Source organism: Candoia aspera, chromosome 3, assembly GCF_035149785.1.
Source record: "Candoia aspera isolate rCanAsp1 chromosome 3, rCanAsp1.hap2, whole genome shotgun sequence".
NCBI lineage: Eukaryota > Metazoa > Chordata > Lepidosauria > Squamata > Boidae > Candoia > Candoia aspera.
The window spans coordinates 2,835,632-2,859,772 of NC_086155.1; the positions used below are offsets into that span (position 1 = coordinate 2,835,632).

The 24,141-nt window shown below is 50.0% G+C and overlaps 1 protein-coding gene across 1 annotated transcript; it reads left to right on the forward strand.

The window, feature by feature from the left end:
• Positions 1 to 17,043: 17,043 nt before the first annotated feature.
• NRSN2 (neurensin 2) lies at positions 17,044 to 21,378 on the forward strand. Its single transcript, XM_063296864.1, has 2 exons — positions 17,044 to 17,232; positions 20,802 to 21,378. Exons 1-2 carry the CDS (start codon positions 17,044 to 17,046, stop codon positions 21,195 to 21,197), a joined length of 585 nt encoding a protein of 194 aa, XP_063152934.1. The 3' UTR covers positions 21,198 to 21,378.
• Positions 21,379 to 24,141: the final 2,763 nt, after the last annotated feature.

Below are 24,141 nucleotides of genomic sequence, written 5' to 3' on the forward strand. Positions count from 1 at the left end.
ATGTATGAATCTTAATCCTCTTTGGAGTTTTTTTTTTAAATGCCGAGTTTTGCGATTGTAGGCCAAGGGTGCCAGCACGCTGCAAAGAAAATGGAAACGGGCAGGGAATCTGGTTGGGTGACGTTTGCCCCCCTCCATGTTCTCCGCGGGCACATTGATGCTGCAGGCAGTTTCACCCAATCAGCTGTTCTTGGAGGTGGTGCCAAGATTCACCCCAGGTTGACACGAGGAAAGGTCTGAGCTCGGTTGGGGCCCGGAGGACAGACCTGCCCAAAAGCTGTTTGCATGGGCCCCACTTGCTCCTCATCCCTGGAATCTAACCATGTTTCATCCTGGGTTGTGATTCCTCTCCAAGGAACTTTAAGGGTCATCTGAATCCACGGCTGTGATTTTTCCCCCCCGGGGCTGTTCATCCATTTCTGGCTAATTCTCCCTTCCACCCCTCTTTATTTTTCTCAACAAATAATTCACTGGGCTGGGAAAGGGAGCAGAGACACTCAAACGGCCGGCGGTGTTTCCTTGCGATGGACGCCCGCGTGGTGCTGTGGGCTTCACACAGAATCTGGAAGGAAGGCCTTTATTTTCAGAAGGAGAGATGACCTGTCTTATTTCCCAGCCACGCTGCCTTTTCATTAGCAACCCAGGATGGAAACAGGAGGATGCCAGACATTTGTGGTGGGAATCAAGGAATGGCTTGGCTTTGTGCATCTGAGCAAATGCTTTGGAAAAAGCCATCAGAGGTCAGTGTTAGATATGGGCGGGGGGGGGGGTAGCAGGAGGAAGCTCCCCCCTTGCTCTCTAAGCATAGGAATAGGATTGGGAAAAATGGATTAGAGCAGTGTTTCTCAACCTCCGCAACTTTAAGCTGGGTGGACTTCAACTCCCAGAATTCCCCAGCTGGCTGGGGAATTCTGGGAGTTGAAGTCCACCCAGCTTAAAGTTGCGGAGGTTGAGAAACACTGGATTGGAGCAACATTCTTCTGTATAAGGTACATTTCCACAGTATGGATGAGGCGTGGCACCCAGTTAACAGGTCATCCAAGCTCCATGCTAAGAGCATCCCATCAGGGTCCCGGTTTTCCCCTGCCAAGGCTTAGGAAAGGGAGCTCAGTTTCCAAGCATCTAGCGTGGCTCTCCAGGGTGATGTTGCTCATCCCTCTTTGCTGGCCCCATCAAGCAGAGCTGGAGGCAGAGGAAGGCAAGAACAGCTGGTGGGCTCCAAGTTGGAGACCGGTGATCCAGGTAGATGCAGTGCTTGGGGATGGTGCTTTCTAGCTGGGAAGGGGTTGGGGTCAGCGATGGTATGGATCTGGCAAAGGAGGAGCTGGGACAGTTGCGGTTGGCTCGTTAATCAGCGTGCTTCAGCATACCTCTGCTTAGCGATTTGCTTCCACGAAGATGCCTTACCTTAGCCATCCCCAGTCTGCCACCCTGCAGATGTTTTTGGCCTGCAGTTCCCAGAATTCCCCATGGCTGACTGAGGAATTCTGGGAATTATAGTCCCCACCCCTCTGGAAGGCCCCAGGTCAGGAAAACTGCCTTATATTTTACATTCCATTTTCTCAGTTGAACCCAGGAAGTTACCAGCGATCCCTGAGAGGGGTGGCTGCTGGAGTTTAAAGGACTCCCTGAGCGTGTATTCCTTTTAAATTAAGCTGCAAAATGTTGGGAAACGCAGCCACCGAAGACAGAGCTTCATCAAGGTCACCAATGTTTCTGGCATTGCATTTTTAGGGAGAGGAGAGGGCCACGGAGGGGAAGTGGCAGGCTATTTTTAAAGAATTCCTAGAGCAAGAAGTTTTAGAAACTTATGATTTTGTTTTTGTTTTTTTAAGGAAAAAAACTTCCATCTTTGCATTATGTGCGGGCCATAGAATCACTGCTTGGGATTGGTCATTTTTTCATAGCACCCCGTCCACGACAGCTGTAGGAAGTCCAGGTGGCACCCATATCACCCATTGATGCCAGCTGGTAGGGGGCAGGACTCCCTGGATGTTCTGTCGGTGCTCAGGCTTCTTTCCAGTGATTAGAAATTGCTTTGATACTGTTCCCATTCGTCATTTTAATCATTTTTCCTGAAGGTCATCTCTCTTGTCTTCCACGATTAATGGGGCTCAGAATCAGGATAGGACCAGCCCATATCTATTACAGCTCCATCTCTGGGGAGCATTCCCCAATTGGGGGCACTTGAGATGAGTTGGGTGCTGAGCATGGCCTTTGTAGTCCCATGTGTTAGAGCAGTGCCAGTGTGGAAAAGGCTGCATTGGACAAGAAAACATCAAAAGGAGTATAAAACAGGGGAGGTAGAGGGGAGAAAAATGATTTCCCATCACTTCTCACACATCATACAGGTAGTCCTCATTTAGCGACTGCCTCATTTAGCAACCATTCATAGTTACAATGGTGAGGAAAAAGTCACTTTGCAACCAATCTTGCATTGATGACCTTCGCAGGTCTGTAAAGCAAAGGAAAGCTGAAGTCAGATTGCAAAAGTGTGATGTTTCACTTAGCGACCGCTTCACTTAATGACCAAGTTGCCAGTCCTAATTGTGGTCGCTAAACAAGAACTACCTATAAATCCTGAATTTGAATGGGGTACACAGAATTATTGCTTTTTTTCTGGCCCACATTTTTAAGTTTTTGTTAAAGGAATGGGAGCAAAGCCAGCATACAAAATTGGCAACCTGTCAGGAAATTTGGGCCCTCCCAATTTAGAATCTTCGCAGCTTAATCTTGGAGCGTGCACAGAGTGCACTCAAATTACTTACCGAGTCCAGGCGGTTTTCTGTGTTTGCACAATACGGTCAACTCTCAGTGAACAGATAGGTTGGCTTTGCAAAACATTAAAACGACAATAAAAACAAACCACCCAAGCTGGGCAAGGGGTTGGACTAGATGATCTCTAAGGTCGCTCCCAACACTTATGTTCTAGAGCTCAAATTTGTGCAAATGCAGGCACTTTTTTTTCCTGACTTGGTTAAGCCTGTTGTGCAAACACAGCCCAGTTACACGTTGATTTTGAGTGGGACCCTGGCAGATCATTTTTGCACAATTTAAAAGTGCAACAGCAGCCCTTTGACCTATGTGGGAGTCCATCTTAGAGCAGGTGGGGGTGAGGAGAAAAATAGAGAAAGGCACTCTGTAGTGCTCGGTTTGACAACAGTATATTTAGTATTTACATTATTGCTTCCACTGCAGGTCAGAAGTCTGTCACTAAAAACAGATCCAGGCTGAAATTAAACAGAGCTCCAGTTTCTTCTTTTTTGATCCCTTCCCAAGAGTTTTCTCCATTCCAAGTTTATTTTGGCCATGGTGATTTTGCTAATTATATATCCTAATCTTAGAAACCCTGCTGCTTTTCTAGGTCTCCCACACTCCCACCTGATCTTGGGACTAGGCCTGTTGCAAACGTGGCTTCTTGTTTTGCATAAAATCTCAGGTTGTTTAGATCAGTGTTTCTCAACCTCAGCAATTTTAAGATGTGTGGGCTTCAACTCCCAGAATCTCGCAGCCAGCATGCTGGGATTTGAATTCTGGGAGCTGAAGTCCACACATCTTAAAATTTAGATGAAGGTATGGCGGCTTGCGGATGAAGCGTTTTGCCAGGGTTTCCCCCCCCCCCCAGACTGCATTCTGACCTTTACAGCTCCTTATCTTGACCCTGGAAAGGGCTTAAGGACATTCAAAAGCCCAAGAGCCATCAGGCAGAGGGATTTAAAATGCTCCGTACAGATCTTGTGCCCGTGTTTGAATTGTGCAGAATAAACTGGGCAAATGATTATAAGCATGAATGCCCAAACAAGGTGGTTTTATTTGCATGCTGGTTTACTAAATTGTTTCCTCCCCCTTCTTAGCTCTATTTTTAAAAGCAGGTTAATCTTAGAATTCCTGATGGCAGGGATTTTATTAGTGGTAAATTCTTACAGATCACGCTAACAGCCAAGGCAAGACTATCAGGAATTGTCTAAAATCTAATGGAATAATTTGCTGCAATTGTAGAATATGAGCTTTGGTTGGCACAGGAGGGTCTTCTCTGAAAAGTTGCCCCAGTTAGAAGAAAGCTGGAGATTCAGCCTGTAGACCAGTGTTTCTCAACCTTGGCAACTTTAAGATGGGTGGACTTCGACTCCCAGAATTCCCCAGCCAGCAAGTCTGGCTGGGGAATTCTGGGAATTGAAGTCCATACCTCTTAAAGTTGCCAAGGTTGAGAAACACTGCTGTAGACAGCTTCCTTATGGCCCAACAGCTGAGGTCTCTCTGTAAAAAAGCTCAGGTGCGTTGCCATTCTTATTATTCTGACAGTATTTTGCCTACCAACCGCCCTGTGTGGTAGGCTAGGTAAGAAAGAGGGTCTGACCCAGGATCACCCAGTTTAGCTTCCTCCACTCATGTCTGACTCTTCAATCCAGCCTTCCTAAAATTGCTTCCCTAAGGGCAAAGTCTGACTGCATTTCCCAGAATTCCTTTAGCCAGCTGTGCTGGAATTCTGGGAGTTCTACTCTCGAGCAAGCAACAGCTGGACAAACTCAGGTGTGTAGATGTTTGCAGGAGACGGTATCCCGTCGGGTTGGAAATCTGGCTGGGTATGGTGTGAGTGCAAGCAAAGGACTGAGGCAAGAGAGATGTTGGTAGGTCCTCAAAGCTGGCAGGGAGCACTTGGATTTCATGCCATCCTGCTTTGGCATGGCCGAAGGATGCTGGGGAAGGGCGGGCACCTCCTTGTAAAACAGGCCTGCAAGTTTTGGATCAGAAGCAAGGGGTGTTCTCCCATTCTCTTGTCCTGCAAATGGCTATGCTGGGCTGGAGATAACGGGGTTGAGCGGCCCCTTTTGGGTGGGGCCTTACAGGGGTGGGGGCTGGTGCCACCCAGGGAGCCTCAATGCTGGAGGGCGTCCCAGCTATATAGAAGGGCCTGCATTTTTCTCTCAAGAGTTCCCCGGTGGAATCAGCAGCACCCTCACCTTTAAAAAAAAAAAAAATAGGGGTGGCATGATGATGGGAGAGATCTCATTAGGGCAGTGTTTCTCGACCGTGGCCACTTTAAGACGTGTGGACTTCAACTCCCAGAATTCCCCACCCTAACCCTTGCTGGCTGGGGAATTCTGGGAGTTGAAGTCCACACGTCTTAAAGTGGCCACGGTCGAGAAACACTGCTTTAGGAGATCCCGGGCAGAGAAGTCAAGGCAAATGTTTTGAGTGGGTCGAAAGCATCTCCTTGTGTTTGTACAGCATCACCCCAGAAAACGTTGCAGCGTGGAGGACAGAGGCATTGCTAAGAAATGGCATGGGGTTGTGTGGGGGTCGCCCTAAAGGGGAGGCAGTGGTGTGCAGCCTGCCTTGGGTCCGCTTCCAGAAGCTCCGACCTCCTGCTCCCTGGAGAAAGCCCTCTGCATGTGCTTAATGGTACCCTTGCCTACAATAACATTTCTCCAATCTCAGGCCATAAAACGGAAGGCAGGGAAGGCTTCAGGTTTTAGGAACCCTGGCAGAAAGCAGCAAGGATGGGTCAGGGTCCCAAGTGGGCACCGGCAATGCCACCCGGGCCCACCCACCCCCCGACATGCCCCAAGCGCCGAGCCAGCGCTGGGGTGCCCCTTCTCCTTCATTTCTTTCTTTCCTGCTCAGTCCTGATCCGGGACTGGTGTGTTTCTCGCCTTGCCCGAAGGGGCCACCCTTCTCCCCGCGCCTGCGGGGACCAGTCAAGCCTCAAGTGCTATTCTGAGTTTTCAAACGATCAGGCAAAAATCTTCCTCAGGACCCAGGACCGGGCTTGCCTCGGTCTGATCACAACCGCGGAGACGAGGCGGTCAGCCGCGTCTCCTTCCTTCTGACTTCTAAGCACAACCTTTGCCAACGCTTCCTCTTTGCCCTGCCTTTCTCTCCTTGGAGCAGTTAATTTGGGGTGGGTGGGGTGGGTTGGGGGTGGGCTGTGTCTGTAAGGGGAGAAAATACAAAGAAGAACCCGTGGTGCTCTGTGGTGGATTTACATGGGGAAAATGTGTGCGATGCTAGTGCTTTAGAGTGACTTGGTACACCCTTCCCATTTCGGCTGCCCCCCGCTGTGAATACCCTCTCCTCTGCATCCTTCCCACCCGTACCCAGCTTCCAGAGGTGTGTGCGTGGGTGGGTGGGTGTGCGATGTGTTGAAGATGAAAAAATACTATAATAATTGGGGTGGGGGGGAATAACTCTTTCTCAGGTACCAACTCCACAGACCGGCCAGCACGGGGCTGGGGGCCGCGGTCCCACCCCTCCTTCAAACCTCTTCAGTGCGCAACAGATTTTCCACTGGTGCCAAGAGCAGTAATCAGAAATGAATGAAATAATATAATAATAATAATAATACCATTCTGGGTTTCCTTATTGGTAAATGTTGTGTTAGTCGTGACCGTCGTCTTGAGAGAAAATAGGCTTGTAGAAAAAAAAAGGGAAAGTTAACGGCACTTGATCCATCCGTGTGATTCTGTGACTAGCTTGGGAAATGGTGAAATGGTGGTTGTAACCCTGGAATAAAGTGTGTTCTTGGTCTGGAACCCGAGTCTGTGTGCGTTTTGTCGCTGACGGTTTCAGGGATGCGGCCTTTCCTGACGAGGGCTGGATGTTCAGCATTCCTGGATTTTTATCCCCAGCCCGCTGTCTTTTACCTCTAATTCAGTGTTTCTCAACCTTGGCCGCTTGAAGAGGGGTGGACTTCAACTCCCAGAATTCCCCGCTTGAAGAGGGGTGGACTTCAACTCCCAGAATTCTCCAGTCAGCATGCTGGCTGGGGAATTCTGGGAGTTGAAGTCCACCCCTCTTCAAGCGGCCAAGGTTGGGAAACACTGCTAGACCAACGCCAGTCCTCTCCCCCCCTGGATTCCAACTCCAATAACCCCCAGCCAGTTTTGGATGCAAAAACACAAGCCGAACCCTTTGGGAAAGAACACCTGAAGAAAAGGTGTAGATTTCTGGATGCGACAAGGAGCAGTCGCTCTAAAGTTTCTGTAAATCCAGACTCCAAATCCATGCCTGGCTTGCTTGTTCACCAACTGGCCCAGTTTAAAATAACAAAGGCTGTATGCTAGTTTCCTAGATTAATGCACTAATGAACGGAGAGCGAATTGAAGGCTGGATTTGCACAGCAGACTAGGAGAAAAGGGGGATGGGCCATTGGGGGTCCGTCATATGGCGGGACCCCAGCTGTTGACTTGACCTGCTGTGTGAACCAGACCATGACGTTAAATTCTGAGAGGGTCTCTGAGGGCTGCAAGTTGTGTGAACACAGAATTTGCCCTTTTTGAAACTGGGTCGGAGTGTTGCGTCTTATGGGACGTTGCAGTAAAAACAGAGCAGTTTTATGTATCAAACAGCTATTGCTTTGGGGAGAATAATAGCCACAGTTTATCTATATTGAGTTCTATGGCAAAGTATTGGGGGGGGGGAGCTGTGCCCCACCTCCCCAAACAGTGATTTCTCCTGCAAGCAGCAGGAGAAGAAAACTTGGGGTACATACCCTTTATTGCAAACCAGGTCCCAAGGTTGCATCCCCATTTAACCCGGGACATGCAGACCTGGTTTGCGATAAATAATCTTTCCTTCTTCATCTGCTTTTGGGCTTCTCCTCTTTCTGCTCCAGTTTTCACAAACCACCAATTTCACCTCCAAGACCTGCTGCCCCCAGTTCATCCCATGCATGCGATTTTCCAGCATGAAGGATTAAGGTTCAGATCAAGCCCTTCAGTCTGCCCTGTGCCTTGGTCCTTCAAAGCTGCAGAGGAGCGCACAAGCCTGTGAGGTAGGCTAGGCTTTGAGAACCCAGCTTACCCAAGTTTGCGGATGGAAGTAGAAATTGGTCACAGATAACCAGGATGGGAAATGCAGACCTTGGCCTCTCCACCCAGGAATAACCAGAGAGAGCATCTTCTTGCAGATGTCTTTTCCTGCCTGAAGATGCACCAGGGATAATACCATGCGTCTGTAGCTAATCAATCTCCTTAGGCATACAAAATGATTCAGGATCATAAAAGGAAAATGCAGAGGACCTTCATCCCCCTCACATCCGCTTCTATTTTCTGCATCCTTGGGTTTTTCTTACCGAATGATGGAAGGGTGGGGGGGGAGGGAACGCTGCCCTCTTCTCATACTTTTCCCTTCGTTCTCTCCTTTCTGATTCTCTATTTGGATTTTATTTTTAGAATGGCACCTATTTCTGTGGCTCTTCAGGAATTAAACTGGGGAATCTTAGCTTAGGGAGCATCAACGTGTCAATTGCCCAAGGCTGTTTTCCCCAAACAATGAACTGAACGGGTGAAAACAGAATAAAACAAAAGATGGTTCAGAAATGAGGCAGTTCATAAGAAATCCCTTCTGGATTCTTGGCCCTTTGTTGCTCTTCTTTTGGCTGGTCAAATGAAACCCTTTATAGGTCTAAACTGCTTATAGCTGTATGTAGAAACAGACAGAATCGTAGTAGCATTTAGCTTTATTAGATTGGCTGTCTGGGCTGAGCCTCAGAGATCAAAGAGATCCATAAACACATTCACAAAGGAGTGGATCATAATTAAGAACCCATCATGCCTAATGAACTCGTATTTTTATTTGCCCCATAAATCTTTAAAATTAGGGGGAGAAATCCCTCAGCCAGCCTGTTTCAGTCCCCCATTCTGAAAGCATCCTTCGAAAATGCCCTCGCCAGCAGCATCCCAGTGATGACATCAGCATCCCTGAGAGGAAGTGGTCTCCAAGGCAACAGGGCACTGGCATCACCCAAGTGACTGGTGGCAACAGAGCTATTGTGGACCCAACAGGGGAGCAGCTAGGGGGCTCTGGGGGGAAGGAAGCACCCTGTCTTTTGGCTAGGGGTAGCCAAGCCTGAGTGGGAATTTGCCCCAAGCATACCCAAGGCCCCTGCATTGCCATGCCTTGTCCCACTGCTGTACCCAGCTTGAATGGGCAAGATCCAGGGCATCACCACTAGGCAAATCTTCCCCCCTTCAAAGCGCAAGGGGAAGACTCCCAAAAATAGAGACCACATCTTCAGCCAAAGCCATTCTGTTTTGGATCACTTTCTCATGTGAGGGAGAAGTTAATGGTCCAAGGCATGGCCTCCAAGCCGAGCTCTCAAGATCTTTGGCTTCCCACCCTGGAGGATTCATTCCTAACAGACCATTTCAAAATAAGTTAGCCTCCTCACGCACCTGCTTCACCAGGGTAGTTAAAGACCTAAGAGCTGCATTTACTCAGTACATGAAAGGCTTGGTCAGTTTTAACCATGGTTAGATAGTGTGCGTGTGTCCGTGTGCATGTGGTCCTTATTGTGTGAACACACCAGATGGTTACCTTATGGCAGTGTTTCTCAACCTTGGCCACTTCTGGGAGTTGAGGTCCATCCATTTTCAAGTGGCCAAGGTTGAGAAACACTGGTTTATGGTACTGTGCGGACCCAGAATACGTGTTAATCCAATAAATGAATTAAACTTGTTGCATGATTGCAATTCTTATCACCTCTGGTGTTCAAGACCATCAATTTCTCTTTGGCTCTGAGCATCCTTAACCCAATGCCCACCATAGGCGACCCATCCACCACCCATCATCCCAGCCATTGCTGAGGATCCCCTGCTGATCTGATGGGAGCTTCAATCCCCCCGCTCCTCTCCAAGCCCCCCTCAACCTCTCCCCCTGCCCCCCACTTTATACCATCTCTTAGTTGTTCTCCAACCTGCCTCTTTCACTCTCTGCTTGGTCCAACCAGACCTGTACCAGAATCCCACCACTCCATTAGGCTCTGAAGAGATCGGCCATGCGGGCAGGGAATTCTAAGATTTGCAGCGGCTTCAGAGTGGGCAGGCACCAGCTTGGAGAAGCTGAACTAAAAGACTTGCTCCTTTAAGGGATGCCTCCCCGTGGCTGGGCCCTGCTCTTTTTATCCTGCCCGGTTGTAGGGCGCCTTGGCAAAGGCACCGGGGAGGTTAGGAATCCGGCGTTCAGAAGATGACTGATCCGTTGCCATTGTTGCCGTGTCTGGAATCTAATGGCAATGGTTGCTTGGTGATGCGCCCTGGACCAATCACATGGACTGTAGAGGAATTGGCAAGGGTACCAGGGAGTGGTCAGGGGCTCATCCTCTGTTGCTAGGACTGTCATCCCAAAGCTTCACTACGGCACCGTAGCAACAAGCCCCACCCTTCCTTTCTCCCGACAACAGGAGTATCCTGGCAACAGGGAGCCAGCCTCTTTCTCCCCCCCCCGCCCCCACCCAGTGGGATCAGCCTCCCAGGAACAGTGCATCATTCCCCCCCGCTCTCCTAGCAACCAAGAGCTGGTCTCCCAACCCCACTGTTTTCTTGCTGTCTGGATTGGCTGACCCTGCCCAATCTTTCCCTTCCAGATGAGACACGGGTCAGTTCACAATCGCCCAGAAACTCTGCCAGGATGCTGATGTTTCTGTCTCTGTCTCTGGATCTTCTCCAGATGGTTTCTCAGCTCCTTGAGTTTGGGTAACAAACTCCCAATTCCAACATTTTCCAAGAGCCGGGGCTGGGCTCATCTTCTCCTGCAGATGAGAGGTGAACCACACCCACCTTTACAGGCTGGTTCACATCAGATGCTTCCCCCTAAACCCAGGTTAAGAATACATAATGGCTGTGTTCACACCACACGCTGGACCAAAGGAAGCCACCTTCCCAGTTAGGCTATCTTCCCCCAGGATGCTGAACCACAAACTGTTGCAACTCGCTGGGCATGGTGTGAACTCAGGCAAAGTGTGATGTGCGCTTGAAATAGCTTTGTGAAGGAGATAGATGAGATAGAAGGCACTGTAATATACCTACATACAAAAGGGTGTGTTTATTACAAGACAACACCTCCTAGAGCAGTAAAATGACTCCTATGACACAACCACACCATTTTCTGAACATCGGTACAGATATGCTTGGCCAGCTTGAACTCCCTGGTGTAGCCCAAAGCCCCATCCAAGTATCAACCAGGCCTGGCTATCGTTTCCAAGCCCAGATGTTGCTCAGATGTTGCCACCTGCTGGTATTCCAGGGGTTGGTTGCAATATCCTCCGCCAAAAGAAATATTTCAGGAGGTGTCCCATCCTTGGGTCACCCTTCCTTGCAGCCAGAACATTGGGATGAGGGAGTGTCCCCTTTTCTGGGGTCTGGGAGAGATCAGCGATGAGGCGGAAATCTAGGACGCAATTCCATGACCCGGAGAACAAACCCTTGTTTGGGGAAATTTAAGGGAACTCCTTTCTCTGTCGGCCCATTCCTCTAGTCCAGATTTTGTGAGACTTTTCTGAAGCAGATGAGAAGGAGTATTAAAGCAGAATAAGTTTCTAGCCTCCAGGACTTTTTTTTAAAACGGAGGGAGGGCCTTTGAGTTGTGAACAGGGATTTGGATGGAAATCTGAGATGGTTGTCCTCCCCAGTAGAACATGGGCTTCCCTAAACTAGCCTTCTGCAGAAGTGTCTGCAGAGTTGGGGGTAAAAAGAAATCCAGATAGTGGTTGCGACTGCATGGTCAAAACCCTGCGCCTTTTGAAAGGGGCAGGGCTTCAATCGTGCAGCTGCGGATGCCACCTTGGCTTTATGCCCCACCTTCTCGAGTACCATGTGCAGGAGAGGGGAGGAGCACTTGGTAGGCGGGGCAAGGCATGAGACTAATTAGGGACATTGATCCCACACACAGTGAGAGGCAGGCGAACATGCAGGTCCCATGTGCAGAGAAAAGGGCAGGTTTTGTTCCTGTATCAATACCATTCTGGTCTATCCGGTATTCTGAGAAGACAACTCACGGTTTTGCAATGCAGCAGAACAGAAGAAAAAACTCCAGGGCAATTTGGTACATGTGCCAAACGTTGGAACCCCCGTCAGGGTAAGGAGGCTAAGCTATTCAGAGCATTGACAACAAGCCGTTTCGGGTGGGATGCTTTCTGACACCAAAAGAGGCAGGAAAGGACGCTGTGTTGGAGCCTGTGGCGTAAAGGAGCCGCAGGGCATTTGGAGCATTAAAACAGACAAGTTACTTTAATGTCTTCCCAGGCTGGGATCTTCATGCTGTGTCTATGGGAAGGGGCCAGCTCCCTCCAAAGCAAGGCTTGGGCGTTGGCACTCATGTGCAAGGAGCCTCCGCCACAGCTCTCAGCCATGGGGGAGGCTTTTTGTACTGGACCAGTCAAAAGCAGGGCATTGTGTGCCCAGGGGGCAACCAGCTAGCCGGATTTGAGCAGGACCCACAGATCCCCAGGAGAAAGGGGTTTCTGCCTTGCTGCCTGCTAAACACAGATTCCTTGGCGACTGCCAGAGGTGGGGAGCTCGTCTCCATGACTCAGGCAGGGGGAGGAAGGCGGCTCCCCACCGAAGCGCAGCAAGCAGGCAGGGAAGCCAATGCTCAGAGGCTGGTTTCTGACGGTGACTCAGAGAGAGCCGCCTGGGCTCCCTTGCTGGGCTGGCAGCCTGCATCCCACTGCTGGGCTCCAGCGTTTCCTGCAGCAGGTGGAGAACTGCTCACCTCTGCCATGCAGATGATCATCCCAGCACCCTGGTCTCCCCACCTGGTCACGGGTGGAGAAGGAACTGCTTGCTTTCTCCCCGCCTGGTGCTGATGACAGCTAGCAACGTTTGCCATCCGGCGGCTGCACCGGGCTCTGCCAGCACAACTGGTGCCAAGGACACGTTCTGGACATCCCCGCTGATGAGAAGCTGAGGGCTATGCCCAGTCTTGGCAGGGGCCCTGATGCAGGTAAGGAGCGCGGCAGAGCGGATCCGGCTGAGCTCCGCTGGGGGAGGTGGCTCCTGGCTCTGACATCCAGGGTGACCGTGGGGAGGGATGGATTTCCAAAGCTGTTTAGCCACGGAAAGGCCAGAGGGAGTGGGCGCCCAGAGGCAGCATTTGTTCAGCAAGCTCAGCCTGGCTCCTGGGTTATTCCAGTTTGAGGCTTCACACCATGCAGTGCAGAGGCTAACCCACCAGGCTGGGGTCTCGCAATGGCTGGAACATCCAAAACACTAAGCAAGATTAAAAACAAAGGATGTTTAGTGTGTTTAGAAAACGCAGCTGCTCGTTTTTTTGCAGCATCTGGTTAAATGAACACTACAAGGAATGGAGAAAGAAGCGATTTGCCCTCCTGGGTCTGGATTATCTGCAGTTTCTCTTCCACTGGAAGGGTGAACAACTGGGCTGGGGAGCGAAGGGGACAAGGAAATGTGGGGAAGATAGGGTGTTTGCAGAGGACGGGATGAAAATGGATTTCCCATGCCTGGTTGGACTCCAAAGGTCCCTGGGCTGCATTTCTTTTTTCTGGCTGGTTTTACTGAGTGGAGTCTCCCCAGGGAGGGGAATGGTTCCCCTTGCAAAAAAGGAGTTGGTGTTGATGGAACAGGGTCTGGAGCAGGATGATGGGACAGTTGCCGAGCTCCATCTGTATGTCGTATGCACATAACACGAGGAGCCGAGTCGCAGATGGTTCACAAGACAAGACAAGCTTGGACAGTTTTAACCTCGATTTAAGCCGGGGGGGGGGGGTGGGCTTGTTAGAGTATTTTGTGCCAACCCAGCTTCTTGGGTGAGCATGCAATTCTAAATATTGTGTGCCTGAGGAAATGGACTAACTCAGTAGCCAGGTTAAGCTAGCTGTGTGAAGGCACCCACAGGAACAGTCCTTCCCAAAGTTGGTAGACATTATAGCTTGTGCCTTTGAGTAAAATTTGTTAATTGGAAAAAGGGATACCAGATTCCCAATTTTTTGCCTCCAAAAGTTTCTAGTTGTCCTGGGTTTCTTTTTTAAACCATACCCCATTAGATTGACCCAGACTCAAGAGAGACACAAGAGCACTGGACTCTGGGCCAGGGGGCTTATTTTATATCTCCCTATACAAGTAGTCCTCGACTTACAACCATTCATTTAACAACTGTTCAAAGTTACGACAGCACTGAAGAAAGTGACTTGCGACCGGTCCTCACACTTACGACGATCGTACGTCCCTGCGGTCACATGATCAAAATTCCGGCGCTTGGCAATCAGCTCACACTTATGATGCCATTTGCAATTTTCGCAGCCGGCTTCTGACAAGCAAAGTCAGTGGGGGAAGTCGGATTCACTTAACGACCACAGTGATTTGCTTAATGGCTGCGGCAAAAAAGGTCATAAAATTAGGCACGACTCACTTAACAACCGCCTCACTTAGCTTGGAAGCTCCAGTTCCAATTGTGGTCGTAAGTTGAGGACTGCCTTTAAGGGATGGGGGCCCCTCTATCTTTTTTCCCTGGACCGTCCACTCCCTGTGGAGGAAAACACCCTCTTTCTTCTCACTGCTGGACTCTGTGTTCACTGCAGAGCTTCACAACTCACATCTTGTCCTGCCTTTTATATATTCCTTTTCCCGGCCAATAACGCCGATCCATTAAAATTTGATCCCAAGGCACAGTTCAGCAGTGGAGGGTTTCCCCCTCCCATTTACTTTTCATTGGCTTCAAAATGCTTAACTCAAGCCAGCGGAAAACCTGTATATCCATGGCATGCTCAGTTCAGTTTAGTGTTTATCGTGGTTAATTATTTTCTGGCTCAGGGTGCAGTCTAAATGTTGGCCCCCCTGCAGAGTATGGGTGAGAAGTCGGGGAAGGCGACTTGCAGCCACGGGGGCGGGTGGCATCCAGGATCTGCAGCTCTAACGATGTACAAACATCTCGAGCCAGTTCAGGCCCCTTGGCTGACGGTTGCCCTTCCTGAGTTCTCCGTCCCCAATTAGTTCGGTTGCAAAACCCATTCATGCAATTCCCATCCAGCACCAATTCTTTGCCCTTAGTTTCAATGCCCACTCTTTGCCCTGTTGACCCTCTTTCCTATCTAGCACCCCCGTGTTGTTGTCACGCCTTGGCCTCAGTTCCTTGGGCTCCATCATCCACTGCCATGTCTCCAAGTCTCCATTTCCTGAAGAATCTGTGGTCTTTCTCTCCCCCTCCTGGCCCTGAGGACCACAGTGCTCCCTTTGAAAATGCTTCCGCTGTGAAGCCTCCTCTTTCTTTTTCTTCACGTGCCCCCCGCACACCACCTCTTGGGGCAAAGTCTTCTTGTTTGCCTCTTTCAGCGTCATCCACACAGAGGTGGTTGCTCAGTCCTGTCTTCCCACTGCTCCTACACGCCTGAGGCTTTCCAGCTCTCAAATAACAGCTTGCGGGCCCCTCTATGCAAAAGCGGACACTCAGATGAGCCTTATTTCAGGGATCCCCAAACTTCCAAAACCTTGGGGGATTCCAGAAATATGTTCTCCACGAGGACATCTGGGGGGCTCTCTTGCAAAATGGTGGCCGGGGAAGGAGATTACAGGCTCCTAAAATGGCTGCCACGGAGGACATATTCTGGGGCAAAAGACAGACCTCCACCTGGACCCCTCTCCCGTCGATCTTTGCCCTTTTCTGGACTGGCAACAAAGCCAGAGGTGCGTTTGTCCCTTTTGTTTCTCATTGGAGGTCCACAGATATTTTTGGAGATACAGATGATGCTGCAGACCAGGCGTTGCTTTGCCACATGCCTCCATGTTTAAAATTAACGATAGACAGACAGACAGACAGACAGATGATAGATAGCTAGAGATTAGTGTTTCTCAACCTCAGCAACTTAAAGATATGTGGACTTCAGCTCCCAGAATCCCCCAGCCAGCATGGCTGGCTGAGGAATTCTGGGGGTTGAAGTCCACGCATCTTAAAGTTGCTGAGATTGAGAAACACTGAGAGATGATATAGATGATAGATGATAGGAAGGAAGGGAGGGGGGGAGGGGAGGGGAGGGGGAGTCTGGCTCAACCAAGAAAAATGTGCACAAATGCATTGACATCCAGGTGTAGATTTCCCTTCCCCTTCCTGCCTTCCTTCTCCCCTCCCCTCCCTGGGCAGGCTGCTTATCTTGATTATTGGTCCAGGACCTTCATCTGCAACGCACCCCCTCCCTTTCTAAACAGGGAGGCCCCCTCCAAGCCCCCAAGCCTTTCCCTCCCTCCTGCCACAGCCTTTTCATGGCTCAGCCTCTTCTTGCAACCGGTCCTCAGGCAGGGCGGGGCAAGAACGGCTGATTTTGCCACCATCCGGCCTCGTCTCGGTATGAGGCAGTTCCCATGGCAACGGCCAATCAGAAAAAGAGGATGCCGCCAGCCCAGGGCCAGGCAGGCAGGCAGGCCAGCTTCATTGATGGGTGTGGTGGGAAGCCGAAGGGGAGGGGGCTGCTGGGGGGTGGGATGCGCTGGGATTTGCCACCTGCAGGGAGGGGATGCAAGCTCTCTGCACATGCAGAAGCCTTTGGCACCCCTTCCAGCTTCTGATTCGGAAGGGGAGCCAGGAAGCCCCAACTTCCAGAAAAAAACTTTCAGGTCATCACTCTGCCTCATTTTGCATGGCTCTCCTGCCTCTTTCAGGGGCCGAGCATCTCTTCTACAGGCTGATGGACCTGGGTTCAAGTCTTGATGGATGAGCCCACAGAGCATGGCTGGGGAATCTTGATTCCCACAGCCCATCAGGGTTGAGAAGCTGGAGGTGGCAGCCTTCATGGTCTAACTGGGCTTCGGGCAATTCACAGTGTGCCAAGCCTACTCCACTGCGTGGGGTACAATTCACCATATTGCTGCATCAGGCATAGCTGACTTGGAAACTCTTGAAAGGGAGAAAGCTGGTTGCTATTTCATTTGCCATCACAATTCTTTCTAATCCAGGGAGAGATGACTGTTTTGTTTGGGGGGGGGGGTCTGACAAGCACCCCAAAGCATGTATCTTGTGTAAAGAGGTCTTTAGGGCGTAACTCTTGACTCAGCTTAAGGTTTTCCCAGTCCACATTTTCTGCCAAGAGCTGTTGTGATGGTGCCAACATCTTTCTACATTTCTCCCCAACGTGCCTAAAAGATCAGGGCCCCAATCAGGGCCCTAATGAGGCCCCTGAACTTCTGAAAGGGAAGCCTCGCAGGTACCACATCTTTCCTTCAGCAATGAGCACCAGCAACAGGGCAAGGGGCTCCCTTCCCCTCGGGGTTCTTCTGCGGCCAGTCTGACCTGCCCACCTTGCTCCATGCAGGACGCATGGCCACAGCCAGTGAGCCCACGTGCGGCTGCCAGCGGGGCCCAAACATGGAGCAGGGGAAGTGGTATGGCGTCCGTTCGTACCTGCACCTTTTCTATGAGGATTGCACCGGCACCCGTATGGATGAAGATTCAGAGGACACCTCTACCTCTCCAGCCAAGGGTGGCTGGACCCCCATCTTCTGGAAGGTGAGAGCTTCAGCCAGGAGCCAGGCACCACTTTTCTGCATGTTCTCTGAGCACATTCAGACTGCCTTCCCACAGCACATTTACCCGGCTTGCAGAAGGAACCCATTTAGGGAGTTGTGGAATACTGGATCATCAGCCAAGAGAGCTGAGGTTGCACAACACGCTCGGCCCAGGAAGGATGAAACCAAGGTTAAGATTAACCAAGGGTAATGTGAAGATGCAGCCATGAGGTTTTAAACAACCTTGTTAAGCATAGAGTTCTTTCCCTGGCTTCAGAATGGTCTTCTGAGCATATGTTGATTTTCTCTTCCTCCATCAGGAGCATTTTTTTTAAAGAAAATGAGCTTCTGAGCACGTGCAGAGTATCTTTTAGAAGGAAGCTCCTTCTGAATTGCAGCATGATCCCCTGGCCTCTCTACCTGGTCCCTTCCAATCTTCTCAGGTTTGCTGGGAAGGAAATCTTGGTCAAGAACACTTTACGCTGGGTGTGTCATCGTACTCACCTGTCAAAGGTTGCTTGGCATTCGTGTCCTGCCCTCCGTCTGCTCCGCCTGCAACAAGGGCTGAGGACCCACAAGGGTCCCTTGTTTTCATTGCCTCTACCCCCACTCCTCCCCTTAGCTTTGTATCCTATTCTCTAGGTCAGGGGGCCAAGCGGGCAAAAATCTGGCTCAGTTGGCAAAGATGCTGGGTTGCAGGCAAATATATGCCTGGATGTAGAGGTTGCACTGGGCCTCTGAAAAACTCTGGATCCAAAAGCTGATTTGCAACCTGCTCCCCTTTCTGGTCACTTTGCTTGCAACACATCTGGAGCAGCCTTGGTTAGCCTCTGGGATGACTCTGGTGCCACCTGCAGGCGAGGAGTGGAGTCTCTGGGTGCTGCGCAGAAGGATCACCAGGCTGCAGAGGTCACATCCCCTCAGCTTTCTGTCATGCCCTTTGAGCGCTCCCCAGCTTGGTGACCAGTAGTGCAACAATCCTCTGGCATGGCTTTGGGTTTTGGACTCATGCAGGGGAGCTGAACGATGCCAGTGCAGCTCTTGGTATGCTCCCTGCCCATCGGGAATCATTCTTGACATCCTGGCTTTTTATTTATTTTACTTTATTTTCTATCCTGCCTTTATTATTTTTATAAATAACTCAAGACGGTGAACATACCACATACTCCTTCCTCCTCCTATTTTCCCAACAACAACCCTGTGAGGTGGGTTGGGCTGAGAGAGAGGGACTGGCCCAAGGTCACCCAGCTGGCTTTCATGCCTAAGGTGGGACTAGAATTCACAGCCTCCTGGTTTCTAGCCCATTGCCTTAACCACCAGACCAAACTGGCTCTTTTCCAATCTGTTTCTTCTTTGAGGGGTTCTGGCCTCTGGAATCCTCAAGATTGATTAACTCATTCACCCAAGGAAGAGGTTCCTTCTCCCTCCAGCCAGGCTGGGCATCCAAGCTGGGTTCCCACAAGTTACAAGTGGCATTGACGCAGCCAGTGGGCAGAAGGCTGGGCACCCGAGGCCTTCTGGAATCCCCTACTGGAGCTGTGGAAATTGAGAAGGGATGGAAGATTTCTGCACGTTTCTCCAGGGGAGGGGGGGATTTGCCAAAGGCTTCTCAAGAGCAGGACCTCTGCTTAGGGGGCACAAGAGTGACCCGACTGGAAAAGGGCTTTTCTTTGGGACTGATTTCCAAGTGGGAAGGCAAGAAGGCTTCAGACTGCTGGAGAGAGGGTGGTGCATGGAAAGGTGGGTCCTTCACACACACCCCTTGCCCCGTCGCCCTTCAGTTGCGTTCACACAACTCAATCAGGTCCCTGAAAGAGCTAATAGCTGTCTTTATGCAACATATTAGGCTTGGTTAGTGGTAACCTTGATTTGTTTGGTTTTTGGCTTAGCCTGAGGTTCAAGCCCAGCTTGTAAACTAGCTTACAGATAGTCTTCGCTTAACAAACATTTGTTTAGTGACGGTTCAGACTTACGATGGTGCTGGCAAAAAAAGACTTACGACTGGTCCTTGCACTTATGGCTGTTGCAGCGTCCTGCAGTCGCATGATCACCAATTTCAACCTTTCCAGCCAACTTTTAGCAAGCAAATCAATGGGGAACAGCATGATTCACTTCATGACTGCTTCACTTAGCAACCAAAATTATGGTCCCAAGTTGTGGTTGTTAAGCGAGGACTACCTGTATTATATTATAAGAGCCAGGATGGTGTAGCAGTAAAGGTGCTGGCTAGAAACTAGGAGCCTATAATTTTTAGTACTTCCTTAAGCATGGAAGCTGGCTAGATGAATCTTGGCCAGTCAGTCCCTCTTAGCCCTACCCACCTCACAGGGTTGTTGTTGTGGAGAAAATAGGAGGATGGAGCATTATGTAGGCCTCCTTGAGTCACAAAATTCATGCAGAATATAAATCTATCATCATCATCATCATCACCACCACCACCACCACAAACTGGGTTGATTGTGCAACCAGTTTGTGTAAGCTCAGCCTTTAAGTGCAAAAACACTGCACTGTATCCAGCAGCATTTCAGCAAAATTTTCTTCCCCTTGGAAGAATGGCTGAAGCCAATCAAATGAGAACAGGTAGGAAAAAATGCACTGGGATGATTGACCACAAGGAATTTCAAATTATGTTCCTGAGAAATGGGCTGAAGCCAGATTGGTAGCATTCTCCCCTTAACCTTGGTGTACGAACAGTTTTGTCTCTTGATAGGACACAAAGGAATGGATAGGAAAGCCTTTTGCAATGTGTGCTCCTAATGATACCTCAAATTTTTCTTTGTCTTCATATATGAATTTGTCGTACTGCTGAAATCTAGTAAATATCACCCAGAAGAAAATACATGTAGGTGGTGAATTAATTGATGGGGAACAATTGTTGCAGGTTAAGTACAATCCAGATGCTCAGCCTCCCCATCATCTGACTCACAGGCATCCACAAGGGGTCAACAAAGTCAATTGGACAGTGTCACTGCCATGTTGGCCTTTTTGACCTCCCTGGGGATGCCCCTGATTTGTCTGTTGCTTTTCTTAACAAAAGGTCCATTTTATACAGCAATCTTCTGCTTGTTTATCCCCAAGTCAAGTCCCAGTTCCTCTGTTGCCCTTACCCTCACGACTGCTGTTCTGCTTAAATGGACTTTCTACTCCCAGCTCAATGTGCAGAAGTTGGTTCTCTTACTGGAAAATCTCTGCCCAAGTCATTGTCTCTGTTTTTCCTCTGATGATCATGGTTTCACTGAAAGTTCATCATGTTAACTCAATGTTTCTCAACCTTGGCGACTTGAAGACGTGTGGACTTCAACTTTGCTGGCTGGGGAATGCTGGGAGTTGAAGTCCACACGTCTTCCAGTTGCCAAGGTTGAGAAACACTGTGTGAACTGAACCACCTTGCACTCAATTGTGAGAGTCACGTGGGATTAGGGTCGCTTCAAATGACTGACAAAATCTAGGATGGGGTGGAGTTGTAACAGTTCTCCAAATAGGGTTGGAGATGCCAAGTTCTGTAAATCCTCCCGATTTGCATTGCAAACCATTCTTCTGAAGTCTCTCATTCTGTGTTTTCCTCCCAAGGTGATGCTTTCAGCTGGGACTCTGCTGTTGCTCACTGGAGCAGTGGCACTGGCCACGGGGTACCTCCTCCCCGCCAAGTTGGAAGGAATCGGTGAAGCTGAGTTTGTGGTGCTGGACCAGCAAGCTGCAGAGTACAACCGTGCCCTGGGCATTTGCCGAGCTGCGGGGGTGGCACTGTGCGCTGTCGCTGGGGTGCTCCTGGTGGCCTGCATTCTGTCCTCTGGGCTCTGCGGAATGAACCTGGGTGGCAATCGGGGCGAAGATGGCAAGGAGGAGCAGCTGTCCCCCATCTTGCAGGAGAATCCGCCTCCCCAGCGGGGCACCATCATCTCAGCGACCCCTGCCCCCTTCCAAGTCTCCTGGGTACAGAGCGTCCAGCCAAAGAGAGAGATGTAGATTTGGATTTCCGCTGGGCTCCAGAGCATCAAAAGCTCTGAACTCCCTAGAGCAGTGTTTCTCAACCTTGGCAACTTGAAGATGTGTGGACTTCACCTCCCAGAATTCCCTTGTCATTGTCCCTGCTTTTCCTCTGATGATCGTGGTTTCTCTGAAAGCTCATTTTGTTAACTCACTGTTTCTCAACTTTGGGAACTTGAAGATGTGTGGACTTCAACTCCCAGAATTCCCCAGCTAGCATATGCATATGCTGGCTGGGGAATTCTGGGAGTTGAAGTCCACACGTCTTCAAGTTCCCATGGCTGAGAAACACTGCTTCTTGGACAAGGCAGGGTCTATCTACCTATTTCTGCTTTGGTATCTTCCCCTCCATTCATTGATTGCCCCTAGTTTTGACTTGGGAGATGCCCAAGTGGGAGGGGGGAAGCAAGCAGATAGACCCTCCCTGTTCCTACTTCAGTGCCCTGATTGGTGGATGTCTCCGTGCTGATTGGTGGTCAGTGGAAGGAGGCGGGCAGCAAAGCCAGCAGAGAACCAATCACCTGGTGTGGAGCGAGGGACAGGTGCACCAATCAGGAGAGGACATTCAGCAGAGACTTGGAAAAGTCACAATCCAAGCAGGAGGAGGATTGGCCGTGGGGACGGCCAACTAGGACTGTGCCATTTTCTGACTCCAGGTGGGATGGAGAACACTTTAACTGGGAAAGACCATCAGAGACGTTGGGGGGGGGCAACCTCTGTAGAACATCTGCCTCCCTATGGTCCTCGGCTTAAGTGAAGAGAAACGCAGCTTGGATCAATAAAGGTTGAAGAGAGTGAATTTGCTTGGATTAATCTTGGCTTTTGGGGGGCACTTTTTAAGAAAAAATTAAAACTTAGGTTTCTGTGATTCAGAGGTAGTTCTAAGGCAGTGTTTCTCAACTTGGCCGCTTTAAGATGGGTGGACTTCAACTCCCAGAATTCCCCAGCCAGCAAGGGTTAGGGTGGGGAATTCTGGGGAGTTGAAGTCCACCCATCTTAAAGCGGCCAAGTTGAGAAATACTGTTCTAACAGGATTATTTCTCCCCACTGAAATGTGTGTGAACCTCTTTAAAAGCAGTGCAGAAAAACGGGTTGCAGATGGCGGGGCAGTCTTGGATTTCTTTCTCACTCCCTTTTCCAAATCCCACAGCCTTGCTGGTGTTTGTGTAATGGCTGTTGAATTTCTCTTGCAAGGCCCTCTCCATACAATAACCTCAAATACAGCCGGGAAGTCTGGAGGTAATTCAGGCATTGTCTTAGCACGTCGTGTGAACCAGGTGATCCTATTAAACCGTAATAATCATTCTCCACTTGGTGTTGCACAACCTCAGAGATGTTGTACCACAACCACCATCATACCCAGCCAGGAGTCTCATCTGCAAGGTTTTTTTTTACTGCTATTGGCTGTTCCTGGAGTCCCCCCGTCCCTCCATCGGTTCTTCAAAAGTCATGGTTGCCAGATTTAGGTGGGTGCTGTGGGGTTGATAAGTTTGTGATTGAGTGGGCATGGTGTGATGATGTCATGGCTCCTCTGACATCATTCGCTTCCTCCTGGATGCCCACAGACTTCCCTGGTTTCTTGAATCCTTCTGTTCTACCTTGAGCCTGTCTCCCCAGTTCCCTGTTCCCATAGATGCCAGGTTGGAAAGAAAAACCCTTTGATGCGGCAGAATCTTACTCTTCTTCCTCTTCCTTTCCTTCCTGCTGCAGGGAGCTCCAAGACAACAAGGGAAAGGAGTAAATCCTGTCCAAGCGGGACAAATATTATCTTCTCCTTTGGGGAAAAATCCATTTCTCTTGCTAGAGTCTTTCTGGTCCAGGAGGATCTGAGAACGATGGCATCCCCTTCCTGTCTCTGATTCCTGCTTTGTGGCTTCTGTTTAGACATCTTGGCCAAGAATTCTGGGAAGGGAAGGGAAGGGCTGCTCAACCATTATCTCCCTACTGGGCACCAGGCCATGGGGAACCCTGACCACAGAGAAGAGGAACCTGGTCAATGAACAGCATCACGTGGCTTTTTGTTGGCTTGCATTTTTTAAAACAGAGAGTTCCTTCAGGGAAGCCAGCCTGCACATCACACCAACTGGACAGGCTTGAGATATTTGCCCTAATGGAAGAAAGACAGTCAGCCCTGGCTCAGAAGAACACCTTCACCTTTATGGTTGCTTCAAACATCCCAGGGACTTCCCGCTCACTCAGAGTGGAAGGCAAGCAGGCAGGCAGGCTAGTTTGCCCATCACCCTGTTAATCACAGCTGGTAATATTGGCCATCTCCTTTTAAAGCACTCTGGCACATATTAATGGATGATTGTTTTAGGTTATTTTTTTCCCCCAACCTCAGCCTTTAGAGCAGTGTTTCTCAACCTTGGCAACTTTAAGACGTGTGGACTTCAACTCCCAGAATTCCCCACCCTAACCCTTGCTGGCTGAGGAATTCTGGGAGTTGAAGTCCACACGTCTTAAAGTTGCCAAGGTTGAGAAACGCTGCTTTAGAGCTTAGACATTTGAATAACAATCTCATTATAATAAAGGAAGCAGAAGAGAAGAGGCACAGCTCCCTCTGGGATCGGGCCTCCCTGGTACCAAAAGACCAGGGGAACTGAGACTGGCCTGCTTCTGTGCCCTCCATCAGCTTCATAGGCTGCTGTGCAGAGATGCAGACCCTCTGCAGAGGCCAGGCTTAACCAATGGCAATCTGAACTTCTCTGGACCCCCCCTCTTCTGTGTGGCTGATAAAAAGCATGGGAGCTTGTTCCTGCACTGCATTTGGCAACCAGGGATCCTGGGCCTGGGATGTAGCCCAGGGCATTCCCTTGAAGCCTCAATTGCAGCAGGAACGCAGCGCCCTCGGCCATCAAAGGATGTTCATCCGCTCCCCACACAGGCTGACATACATTTCCTGAAAAGCTGCACAAGACTTCTG